Source organism: Amblyomma americanum, chromosome 8 (assembly GCF_052857255.1).
Source record: "Amblyomma americanum isolate KBUSLIRL-KWMA chromosome 8, ASM5285725v1, whole genome shotgun sequence".
NCBI lineage: Eukaryota > Metazoa > Arthropoda > Arachnida > Ixodida > Ixodidae > Amblyomma > Amblyomma americanum.
In genome coordinates this window covers 39,398,776-39,411,948 of record NC_135504.1, presented here as the reverse complement: position 1 = coordinate 39,411,948, position 13,173 = coordinate 39,398,776, and the positions used below count along the sequence as shown (strand labels likewise).

Sequence of the window (13,173 nt, the reverse complement as noted above, 5' to 3'; positions counted from 1 at the left end):
CTGGGGTTGTATTTACAAACAAATGGAAAAAATACTGACACACTCACTAAGCTAAAACGCACGGTAGAAGCGACGGCGCGATTACTCCGCCGCATAGCTAACCGCAGACAAGGGGTGAGGGAAAGAGATTTATGCCGCCTAGTGCAGGCCTTTGCGCTGAGCAGGATACTCTATGCCACCCCTTATCTGAAATTTTCAAAAGCAGAAAAGGACAAATTGGATAGCATGATACGGCAGGCCTATAAGGCTGCGTTAGGACTCCCACTAAATGCCTCAACCGAAAGGCTTATGAGGTTAGGAATACATAACACCTACAATGAACTGAAAGAAGCCCATTTAATGGCTCAAACAGCGCGATTAGCCAATTCCAGAACTGGCAGGAGTATTCTTACCAGGCTCGGAATCAACTTTCAACCTACGAATAACGATGCTAAAGTAGACTTACCCCGCGCCTATAGGACGGCCCTACTAATCAAACCACTCCCCAAAAACATGCACCCCTTACACCATGAGGGTAGAAGACAAGCACGAGCCAAAGCCTTATATAAGAAATACAGACAGTGTGCTGCAACACTTTATGTAGATGCGGCAGAATACAAAAATACCAATGCCTTTGCAGTTGTGGTTGTGAACGAGAATGGTGACCACATCGTCTCGGCGACAATCAAAACGAAATCCTCTGAAACGGCAGAAGAGGCGGCTATAGCCCTCGCCCTAGCACATACCCAAGGGAGCATCATCCTCAGCGATTCCAAAATGGGTATCAATAATTTCGCTAAAGGGCGAATTACAAACACCTCCCTTAGAATCCTTAACGCAACCAAATTCTCACCAAATTATTCCGAATTGATATGGGTCCCAGCCCATTCGGGGAATCCGGGGAACGAGGCAGCCCACAATAAAGCCCGAGGTTTCGTCGACCGGGCAGTGGATGAGTCTGGCTCCCTGAATTTCACGAAGGACTCAATGATCACATATCATGATCTCACCAATCATTTTAAACTAGAGAGGAGAATTTTCCCCCCTCCAGACAAAAGACTTACTAAAGAACAAGAGGTTACGTGGCGTCGTCTACAGACGAGATCGATACGCACCCCATCACTCCTCGCGCACATTTATCCAGATCTTTACAACCCAAACTGCAAACACTGTGGCCAACGTGCTACCTACGATCACATCCTGTGGGACTGCAAAATAGAGCCACCTCCGGGTGATCTAGTTACAGCTCCTTCTCTCGAGCGGTGGGAGACCGTGCTGGCTAGCTCTGACTCCAGAACGCAAGTTTTGGCGGTGGAGTGGGCTGACAAAGTCGTCGAGGGCTATGTACTCTTGACCACTTAACGCGACTTCTTGCCAAGCTCTTCCCGGCGAATAAAATGTTTTACAATCAATCCATCTGTGTCTCTCTGTCTACGTCACGTCACGGGTGGCATGCGTAACTCTTCACTATAGCACGACATCAAAGCGATTGGTGACGTATTTATGAGCTTTCTCGAGGAACGCTATTTCGCTGTCAATGGACAATCGCCGTCGAAATAAGAGGAGAGGAACGCGGCGGGCGTAGCGAACAATGCGAAAAGTGTCCACATTAAAATAGGGCAGAACAGATGAGAAGAAAGGCTAGACGAAAAAACGAGCGCTGAATCTTTCGCCTCGAATTCCGCGTACACAGGCTGTGTGTGACCATTGTACGTAGAGGGTTCAGAAGCACAAGCTTGCACTGGCATTCAGGCTCTGTTGGGCTTGCTAGGCGGTCGTTGAAGCGGTTTTGTTCTTATTTTTCAGGTAGTAATGTTATAAATATGTTATGTAAGTTAAAGTAACGTTATATGTCGAATTTGAGCGTTATGTTATGCTAAAAATAGGACGAATAACATCATACCAGGTGTTTCAAGAACACTTTCAAAAAATTTCAAAAATAGGCTTTTTGGGGTAATAACATGGCTTTTCGGCGTAATGTTTCTAGTTTTGGCGGAAACCAGAAAAACGGTGAATCGTCTTAAGTAGTAAGGTTGTTAACCAAGTTTTAATACTTAACTTTTAACTAGTAGAGTTAGGCGCCTAGTTGCAATTAGAGATTTGTAGCTGGTCGCTAGTAATAATAGCCGTATCAGTTTCTAGAATTTCGAAAACGCGATTACCCTCGCCGCTGTGGCTCGACCAAATTTGGCTGCATCGTGCGAAAATGCATGTGCTTTCGAAATCATGCAGGAAAAGCGAACTTCTCAGGGCAAGTAACTATAGTCGAAAAAGCCACATTCAGTGTGCGGAACGCACTCAACGTTAGAGACGCCAAGTCGCGTGTACTTGCCCGATACGCTACAACTTTCGCTCTCTAACCAGTTCAGCAGTAGTTAAACCACACTTATTTTTTGTTTTTCGTTTGCCGATTTCAGTGGAAGTCGTAGCCGACAAGTGTGCAAGGAAGCACTACAGGTCATATAAGGTGAGCGGAAGTGGTGCTAGCCCCTCAAAATGCAATGCATCATCGTAACGTTCGACAGCCTCAATTCTTAGATTCTGACTGTGACCACTAAGATGTACTAAGTCTGGCAACAGTCAAGAAATGAACTTCGCAAACGGGATTTACAAGTTTCTCTTGCTAATGTAGCACAATTAATTAACATGGAAGCGCTAAATTCGTAACACGGTACTATTTTATGTGTGACGAAAACAACTATGTACCACCACGTGTTTCGCAGGACACTATCAAGCGGTAACTATGGGCACATTTTTGAATGTTCCTTTTTTCCTCGATGCCTGCCTCCCTGGCCTAGTGTCGAGGGGGGGGGGGGGGGGGATGGAATTTCTGTTCGACAATAAAAGTTATTTCCTCCTCGATGTGGTTAGTGCCTTACGTGGTCTCACCACGATTGTACGGCCCACAACTGTGACATTTTTGTTCCGAATATTAAATGTGCACTTCAGCCACACGCGCTGGGGTGCGCTCAGCGTTGTGAAGAGGAGGAAAAGGCTATGCGGAGAAGAGAGAGATGCATTAACTCGTGCGAGGCCCTCCTACACTCCTCAATCGGTGGTTCGCGAAGCGACCGCTAGGGGCGCGCTGTGGTTTTTCGCGGACGTACCCGAGGCAACTTCCCGAAACTGTAGGCCATGCGAACGTTACCAGAACAAGGCCATACAACTATCGGTGTTAAAAAGGATAGGACAGAAGATCAAAGCATACCACTGTTAACAGATCCAGACCGAAGGCGGCGAGAACAAGACAGGAAGTTCATGCATACAGCGTGCTTCTAATAGTTTTCAATTTTCTCGCTCTGTGAAAAGGTTGGAACGAATCAAAAAACGATATAGCCCAAGGCAGAAAGCGTTACCGTACCTGCATCGATTCAGCAAGTGACGCCACGCCTATATGCATATTTGGAGAGCACTGTCAACTGGCGTTGCCCTTCTAATCAACCGCCACTCGCTCTCTCCCTCTCCACGCGGTGAGCGCGGACATAGCTGGACCCGACCAAGACGCAGCCGTTCGTGAAGAAGTGCTTCTCCAACAGGGCCCACGTCACCGACCTGATGCTGGACTGCGCTGAGCCCATGGCGGTGAGTGTGCTAAGTTCCAAGCGGTTGTGTTGCTTGGTTTCTTCAGATCTTAGGCTCTCTCAGAAAGTGACAAAGGGGAACAAAAATTACGGGACGATCTGACATGCACCCGCGACATTTATGTGAAAGCAGCTGGACTTAACCTCGATGACTACTTTGATCCTTGATGCTTTTACTCCAATGAATGATTTTAATCTAAGCCGAAGCTTCACACAGGCGACAAAATCCGCCCTTTTCACAAAGATGTGACGCTTTCTGGCGGGTGGCGAAATTTCGTCCGGTACTGGCACAGCCGGTCGGTAAGCAACGACCTCGCTTTGCATCAAGAGACCGTGATTCACGTGCGTGGAAAGCGCAGGCACGATCAGGTTCCACGAAGCGACAACCGCGCCTGTGGAGTGGCAAGTGTGTGCTGGACAGCTGCCGCCATCTGTCGCATGCGCCTGTCACTAACATGAACTGCGCATGCGCAGTAGGAGCTGGCGGTTTGTTTTCAACCAGTGGAGCTGCAAGAGGAGTGGCACGCATGCGCAGAGCGTGGCCCTGTGAAAAAGGCGGATTTATCTGGCGGGTGAGTTGGGCGGAAGTGGGTGGAGGGTGGTGGAGAAGGGGTGGAGGAAGTTCTCTAAGGGGGGGGGGGGGAGACTTGAGATGATGATGATGGAAAAGTTGGCTGGAGGCTTCTGGAGCGCAGGTGGCTTTCCGAATGCGTTTTCGAATTAGAGTTGGCCGTCGTTTTTTCGTTCTCGTGCTGCGTGGGTGGAGGCATTGCGATGGGTGCAGGTAGGTGGTTTGTTGGTGGGTGGAGTTTCGGAAGGGTACAGCAGCACTGCTTTTTGCAAATAAAACTATCAAGGCGTTTCAACTATCAAAGTGTTTCGCCTCCTCACTAAACCCTGGATCACGTGACCATAGATACGGCACATTCCTTCACCAGTACGCGAATGCTCGATTGTAATTGGTCAGAAAGTGATCACGTGATTCTACATTTGAAACTTGCGGCGCGAAATAGCACGGGCACACTATCGGCAGACAGTGTAACGTTACCGCTGTTCTTCGCAATAAGCTTCGCTGGATAGCTACATAGCTTCAAGGGAAATCAGAAATGGCACAGAATTTTCGACAGAGTAGATTCATTTCTGAAGTGCTTTCCGCGTGTGTATCAAGACGCAGTAACCAGAAGAGCAATCAATGTTCTTAATAAATTAGATTAGGGAAGTAAAAATGCTCCTCCATACCAGTCAGTGGCAACAGTATGCTCTCGATTTCATTTCCAGCTACCGTCCATTTCTTCTAGTTCACCCCAAAGCCCACGAAATGTGTACAAATGCTTTCAGTTTGCACGGCTGTTTACCGCGTGCCGCTGGACACTCAAAATTACGGCGGGAATTTCGAATGTTCGGTACATCCCATTGGTCGTTTTAACGCGAAAGCGTTAATGAGCTTGTGTCGTAGAAAACCGGGTGGCGTAGGCATCGCTGACAGGGAGCAAAAAGTCCCCGAAAGATCCCCTGAGAAGCCACCTAGGATACAGGTGAGCCACCTAGGTCACGTGACCTTGCGTCGTCGTCACAACCTGCCCACCGGATTGCGAGCAAACTGCCGACCGTGGCAAGTGGCAGTAAAATTAATGATTCGTAGCTCGGCAAGTGCTAGCTGCGTCGCACAAGCCCCACCACTGGCAGCACCTGCCATCCCACGGCAGTGGCGCATCGCTTAACCGCTGCATGATTGCGCCACGAGGGGTATGAGGACCCTCAGGGAACTAAGACTATTAAGTAGGTAATGAGCAATTCCGCATATATGGGCATCGACCCATTAACGCTATCGCGTCTTACTCTTAAGGCAGAAGTTATTAAGTGTCCCCTCCATTTTTTTTTCTTGTAGTCATCGAGTCGCCGCGGTGGCTCAGTGGTTATGGCGCTCGGCTGCTGGCCCGAAAGACACGGACTCGATCCCGGCCGCGGCGGTCGAATTTCGATGGAGGCGAAATTCTAGAGGCCCGTGTGCTGTGCGATGTCAGTGCACATTAATCAATAAACCCCAGGTGGTCGAAATTTCCGGAGCCCTTCACTACGGCGTCTCTCATAGCCTGAGTCGCTTTGGGACGTTAAACCCCCATAAACCAAACCAACCTTGTAGTCATCAGAACTGGTCGATGTGAGCGCACGGAGCATGCGTCACATTTTGCAGCGAGGAGGAAATGCCGGCCGTGATAATTGCCACGTTCACGCAGAATGTCGCCACACTCTCTAGTTTCCTTACAATTACAAGCTAAAAATATCCCCAATGATTAACGCGGTTCTCTCCAGTGGCGACCAGTACTAAATGAAAAAAAAAAAAACAGCAGGTGGTAACACTAGGCTATGGTCCGCTAGCAAATGGCAACAATAAACGAAATCATTTTTAAAACCAGGAATCAAACTTATACAGCTTATAATTTTTTTCTTTTGATTAGCTCCTTGTTTAGGTAATAAGAAAAGTTTTAACAACGGACTACTATACTTTGTCGTGGAGGAGTTCTGTGCGGTGGTCCTGAATATGGGCGGAGCTTCACTCGATGGAGGCGAAACGCAAAAGGCGACCTTGTGCTGTGCGATGTCAGTGCTCGTTAAAGATCCCCAGGTGGTCGAAATTATTCCGGAGACCTCCACTACGGCATCTCTTTCTTCCTATCTTCTCTCGCTCCCACCTCCCATCACTGCACAGCTGAGGCGTGCACCGAGAAGTGAGACAGTTACTGCACCATTTTTCCTTTCTCCAAAAAGCACTCATTGCAAAGGAGGGAGTGAAAGAAGAAAGGAAGAAAGAGGTGCCGTAGTGGAGGGCTCCGGAATAATTTCCACCACGCGTGGATCTATAACGTGCACTGACGTCGCACAGCACACGGGAGCCTTTTGCGTTTCGCCTCCATCGAAACGCTGCCGAGCTGAGATCGAACTCCTCAGCGACGCTCCTCCCTACGGCCTCTTCACCGCACACTGTCGCGAGAGCGTCCCCTTCCATTTCGGAGGAACACCTGGGGTCTTGACTCTGAGTCGGTGTACAAGTCATGTGTGTGTGTGTGCGCCAGCTGCGCGATATATCCTGCAGCATATTCCTCCAGCCACTATTTCCTCGCTGCATGCCGAACGCCTATTGTCGTTCTGGCGTTAACGAGGTGCCACTGACCTCCAAGTGACAGAACGGTCTGCCTGCGTGCCACCTTTCACACCAATCATCTGAAGTTAACTTGATCTGTTTTCCCATCGGCGTAACTCACCGATCACTGCTGCGTACATAGTGGATTGTCAATTTTCATTGTCGTGATAGCGCCACAAAAAGACTTATTGTTGTCAGCAGAAATTGGATAACTTTCTCGACTTTTTCTAGTTCAATGCAATGTGTTCTTGACCTCTGGGACAGCACGTCACCAACTATTCTAATCGAACAGCCGTCATCCTGCCTGTATTCGAAGTTAAAAAGTCGATCTGACAAACGAAACGTCACAATGTAGTGGCGGCGTCAACCCTTCCCCCCCCCCCCACACACACAGACACACACACGCGATAGAGAGAGGAGTGCAAGCCAGTGTGCGCGTGGACACCTCCATTTTGCGGGTCCCTCAATGCTACTCACTGCATTATGACATCTTCGCTACGTCATCATTCTGGCTCGCCATACGTGTTTGGAGTAGCAGGGCGACCTCTATGCCTTTCTTCTTATTAAATTTTCTTCTCTTTTTGTGTTCCCGAGCACACGCGTCCCGTAGAGTTTTGCTGCTGACTGTATAAGCAGGATCTATGGTGTCAAAAATTTTGGCTGTCATGACTTCTTTTCTTTAAACAAAATGGTGTGTATACACAAAAGCAGTTTTTGCACGAGGCCTACGCGGTATAAAAAGTGAACGGGCAACTTTTGCCGTTATCCTATAATTATTTAAAATTAACGAACTTTCTAGTTAAAGCTATCACTTCTCAGGACTCCTTTAAACGGTGGAAGGTCTAAAAGGTGATGAAAAGTTCGTGGAGGCGGGGCTTATCCTGCATCTTTGTCTTGACTTTAGACTGTTGCAGATAATTCTCGTAGCATGACCGTATTTCTTAATATCTGTCTCGAAATTTACAGCTCAACCTACATAATTAAGCACGCAACACACAAGCAGGCTAAACTTATCCCTAGTAAGACAAATCTGTAGGGTATGGTCAAATATTTTAGAGGAATCCCCCAAGGCGGAGTAAATTTGTAATAAGGGAGTAATTACTCATTGACATCCACCCAAGCATAGCCATACGGCTGCAAAGGAAAGCTATACAGCTTTCTCAGAAATTTCACAGTTAAAAGAAAAATCCGTCCTGGTCCGGGGACGAATTTTTCTTCAACTGCGAAGTTTCCGAGAAACCTGCAAAGCTTTCCTCTGCAGCCGGAGGGCTGCGCTTGAGTGGATGATGCCAGTGAGCTATTAGTCCCTTATTATCTGTAGAGTATATATGACGTTTCTTCGATTTTGCAGGCCGATAGTCAGAGGCTAACATTTTTTAGCTATAACCTGTTCCTCTATGCCTCTGGCAGATGAAATGCCATACTCAACTGTTCCGTCACGCGTCCCTCATAACCTGAGTCGCTTCGGGACGTTAAACCCTCATACACTAACTGTTCCGTCACACCGGGGAGGTATTTCGTGCCGGTGTTCACAGTCTTGCAGAAATTGGAGCCGGAAATCTAGGAACGCGGGCGTGTTAGAGAATTAGACCAAATGGAAGTCAAGAAATACGACCGCCTCAAAGCTGCCAGTATAAGTATGCACGCTTAGTGCGCTGAAAAGCTTCTTGACTTAGGCCGACCAGGAAAATAAGGGTCACAATTACGCTCTCACTGAGTCTACCTGCTCTCATTAGCATTGTGTAAAGACGGCTTTCGAGTGCAATTCGCAGTTTAAGAGATCGTGAAAGGCTAGTTTATGCATGGTATCCATTGAAATAAATGCAGATTCAATGCAAGGATGTGTAACATATCCGTAAATTTAACCTGGATTTAATTTTAGTATACCTGTATTTCAATACAAAACTGATGAATGCACATTTGGTGTGCGTCCATCACAGTGAATGCACGATTGACGAAGCGTGTATTGATTCCTTGTGAATTGCAAGTTTCAGTGACGAACGCGTTTTTGCTGCCGTCCAAACGTCGACAGTCACGAAAGGCCCAGCTGTGAGATTTTACTAACAAAAACGTGATAAACTTGGCCTCAGTGTCCTTTTAAAGGGACAGACTGGTTGCGACTTTTCTTTTTTTAGTAACGATGCACAATACACTAGTAATTATAAATCCCCAAACCGAACCCGCCTATGCCCGGTAAATAACTTCTAACTGAAGTTGTTCTCGTGTTCTTCCGGTTTCAACACTCCAACGGGGCCCATGACGTCAGAGTGGATTTGAGGTCACGTGACTCGTTATCATTCCGGCTCTTGTGGTTGGCTGGCGTAAAAGCCAGAGAGAATTAGAATGACGAGAAGCGATTTTATCAAACATTTTTTTAAATCCTCATTTTACGTACAGCCGACCTTTTCATGACGGCCACCATTCTGCTGTTGAAACCGAAACCTAAGCAGCACGAGATAAGAAATTTAATTTTAAATTATTTGCAGTGCTCGAGAGAACTCCATCTGGTGATCCATGCTTAATATTATCTTACGCACCATTCCAAAGAAACCACAACCGAAAATTTTGGGTCTTGGGGCAACTGAAAACAAATATGGCGTCCTTTTAGTGCCTTCCTGCAGCGCACTCATTGGACTCTGAACACAAATACGCCCATATGGGAGTAAAAAGGGGGTAAGCTCCCCTCTTATAAAAAGGGTGTGCGTTAGATGACAGCTTTCTTTTTACTGCATTCAGTTTAGAGTGATGGATAACATAACGAAGGTAACGCCCAAGGACATTTCCGCTTGTACTAAGCACAGTACTGAACGTATGACGCTGCTTTTTTAATGTGTTCTTGTGTGCGCATGCGCTTGCAGCTCGGCATCTTCATAACCTGCAGCGTCGACGCCGTCGCCGACACTACGGTGAGTGCACAGCTCGTCGGGACGAACAGGAGAGGATTAGAAACACTCCCTTTGAATATTAGCATGTATAAATACGATTTCACAGAAAGTGCGTACGGTGCACTTAAGACTAGTTAAATGCTTTGAATGTTAATGCATTCTTTTAGTCGTATGTCCTTTCTATTTCGTATTTATTTTTATTTTTTTCGTTTCCTTTTTAATGATACACCTACTCATCGGCTTACAGAGGCACGTAGCCAGAAATGCTATTCGGGAGGGGCCCGAGGCACTTGTATCGGACGAAGCCAGGAGAATGAGTGGTACACTCGTCCGCAGACCTCGAACTCCGCGCAGTGTGCGCTGCGCAGTGCGTCGTCTAGCGGCAGCGCCTGGTTCGAGGTGGCGCATTCCTGATGCTCACACCAATACTCAGACATGCGCTGTCTCGAACCAGGCGCTGCCGCTAGACGTCGCCCAACGCGCTGCGGAGCGCACACTGCACGCAATTCGAGCGCTCTATAGACAGGTCTGCAGACGAGTGTACATGCCTAATAAGAGCACTGCCACAAGACTGGGTGGGGGATGGGTGAGCTTGGTTTCGGGAGAAGGGCGAGTGCAAGTGTGGGCTTGACAGCTGCCGCCATCTGTCGCATGCTCCTGTAATTAGCATGAACTGCGCATACGCAGTAGGAGCTGGCGGTTTGTTTTCAACCGGTGCGACTGGAGAAGGAGAGGCGCGCATGCGCAGAGCGCCCGTGTGAAAAAGCCGGATTCAAAGCTGCCCCCACTGTATCGCACCGCGCCACTCACTTTCTTTGGCTTCGTCGCTTGGTTGAAGTGTACTAGAAGAGGGCAGTGGGCTCACTGCCCGTCGTTCCCTGATGCCGTTCATGTCAAGCACGAAAGGTGGCGCCACCAGCAACTTCACTGTAGCTTCGTGCTGGTCGGCGCTGCTCGGTCGCTCACATATATGTACGCGCTGCTTTAATTCCTGAACCTACTTTTATGGGGGAAACGGCTGACGGACGCTCCGTACATGATCTGCAAAGGAATTCATTAGTTAGCGTTTTTATGCCGAAAGGCCGCGGCGCGGCGCTGATGTCAACTTCACTGTAGCGGGCCGTGTCGACCGTGTTGGAGCACGTGCGTGAAGCAAAAATCGTTGACATTTCCGGCGCGCCCGCCAGTGGGAGCTTGGCTGTAGAGTAAGCCCAATGCCCCCTTCTAGTACACTTTAGCTTGGTGGAAGGAAAAGGGTAGCCGTCGGCGACAGCCACGCAGTCGTTATTTTTGGGAACGGCGATGCAAAAGAAAGCACATGACCTGGTGCAACAAAGCAAGCAGTTCGAATCTGCCGCTTTCTTCACCGGAGCTTCGCGCGTGTCCCATGCCCTCATTTTCGGTTTAGTGTTCACCACACTAAACCCAAATTTTTTAGTGTTAGCGATTTAGTGTCCATTACTAAACCAAAGTACCAAATTTCCTAGCGCTGCTGGGCTTTAGAGAATAATTTTTTTTTCTCACGTCAAGGTCTGGTTGGCATCGTCACATCCGTGGTTTTAAAATAGCCACTGGCAATAACAGTGTAACTTAAAAAACATTAATATCAGTTGGCTAGCTGATGTGTACAGGATTAGCCGAAATAATAGGTAATTAACTAGTGAGCAATGATTATATAACGCTTTTAAATACTGGTTTTAATTATAACACTATATATTAAAAATATTGTGCATATATTTTTATACCTAAGCTAGTTAGCTAGCTCATTATTAAATAACTGGCGTATGCTGTGGCTGGTGGTATGCTCCTAAAAAGATTTGCTTTCTATTTCAACCATCCTATTTTGAGGAATTTTCGAAAGTGCTCGCCGAAGCATCCAGTACAAGGTTCTCCCGTCGTCGAGGTCTCTGTGTGGTCAACATAAAGACACTAAGTGAAAATAAATAAAACATGAATATGAAGCATGTCTTAAACTACACACTCCCATTTCGTGCCCCCTCCCGAAGAAAAGGGTGTAAGTCAGTCCCTGCAGGCTGCCGAGTAAAACCGAAAACGCAAAAAAAAATTGTTGACCAGAGTTGTAAGTCCATGCGCTTGTCTTTACAGGGCCAAAAAGCACAGGATCCCGAATTCAAGACGAAGACACGGAAATACAAGGTACGACTATCGTATGAAGCGTAGAGCAGGCCCGGCCTCCGAATTGGAGTAGTCAACTGGCGAATGTTCGCACGGAGATGTACATTTGATCGCCGGTCCACGAATACTATACGCATCACTGTTATTCACACGGAGCAGTTAACTGGTCCCTCCAGTGATTCACAGCTCTCCTCACAGAGGCTGTGCATAAGTTTACTACATTTGCAGCGCTAATGACTTGGCTAGGAGAGCATGCAGGCTAACAACGCCAGTAGTCATTAAAGAATGACTGCTCCTCCCCCAGTAGAGCTACAAAAAGGTTCGGGCTGCGGAATTTATTTTTGCGTTGCTTCGCTGGTCAGTCGGCTGGTTTGTTTTCTTGAGGATGGAGCACGAATTTCATCTCCTGCTTCAGTGATTTTTTAGACCTGCTTTGTTCGACCACGCAGCTTTTTTTCCCCTACAACTCGCCACCCGGAAACTTTCGTCTATGACTGAATTAACTTCAGAAGGAAAGCGGCAGCCGCGTTTCCATGCACCCTGTATCTGTATTCTTGGCAGGAGAGAATTCAGGAGAGGATGCTACGACACATATTTACAGCTTCGAATTATTGCAGCATATACAATAGAAAAATTATCTGACACCCTCAATGATACCTCCGCAATGAGATACCCCTCCCGCAAAACGAAAAACATTCACAGGACGGTTACGACTGTGTAACGCGATAGCTGATTAGGCGCTTAGTTGTGGGGATATATTGCTGGCGCAGTGGCAGGCAGCTGTTGCAAGCAGACGCACCCGCATGCTTATGCGACCCAGGCTGACCGCCGCAATCGATGGGTGCTCGCGCACCCACCGGTTACGCCGACTAGAAAGACAGGGACGGGCGCCTAACAGCTATCGCTGTAAAAATCGGTTCCATGATTCCGTACAAACTACGGTAAATAGAGTTTTAAGTATCATGGTACCAGTCAGTACGCATGTATTTAGTTTTGAAACTGAGTATCGCCTCTCTGAATTGTTGCAAGAAAAATTCAGGTATTTGATACTGACCCTAATCTACCATAACCACTTATTAACGTTGTGTTGTCCTTTGGTGTACGTTTGTCATAAGTCATTATTGTCTATTAACGTTCTTTTTTATCTGTTCAGTTGCTACCATAGACGGTAGCTGATTATCCAGTATTTGTTTTGTGTTTCCAGTGGTTTTATACAAATGCTGCCACCACTTTATTATAGTTTCGCGTGTATTGTGTTCTGTTCTCAGTATTTATGTTGCAGTGCTTGCTTCCTTGCCTCTGCGTAAATAATTTCAGAATCCGGTCCTTCTAAAATTTCCTCACCTGTTGTGCACCGCTGCCCCTGTTACGAGTGCCGGGACCTCCGTCAGGCCAGTTGACCTTTTGTCTCGGCTCCACCTTTGCTTCAAAAAAACAAAAAAAAAACTTC

The 13,173-nt window shown here is 47.3% G+C and overlaps 1 protein-coding gene across 3 annotated transcripts in view; it reads left to right on the top strand.

Annotated features, from left to right (window-relative positions):
* LOC144101415 (uncharacterized) overlaps positions 1–13,173 on the top strand; it is a 28,001-nt gene that overhangs the window by 13,767 nt on the left and 1,061 nt on the right. For all 3 annotated transcript variants that reach the window (XM_077634571.1, XM_077634572.1, XM_077634573.1), the window contains 4 exons: positions 2,397–2,446; positions 3,466–3,561; positions 9,561–9,608; positions 11,694–11,744. In XM_077634571.1, the coding sequence (XP_077490697.1) occupies positions 2,397–2,446; positions 3,466–3,561; positions 9,561–9,608; positions 11,694–11,744 (245 nt within the window). The remainder of the gene's footprint in view (positions 1–2,396; positions 2,447–3,465; positions 3,562–9,560; positions 9,609–11,693; positions 11,745–13,173) is intronic.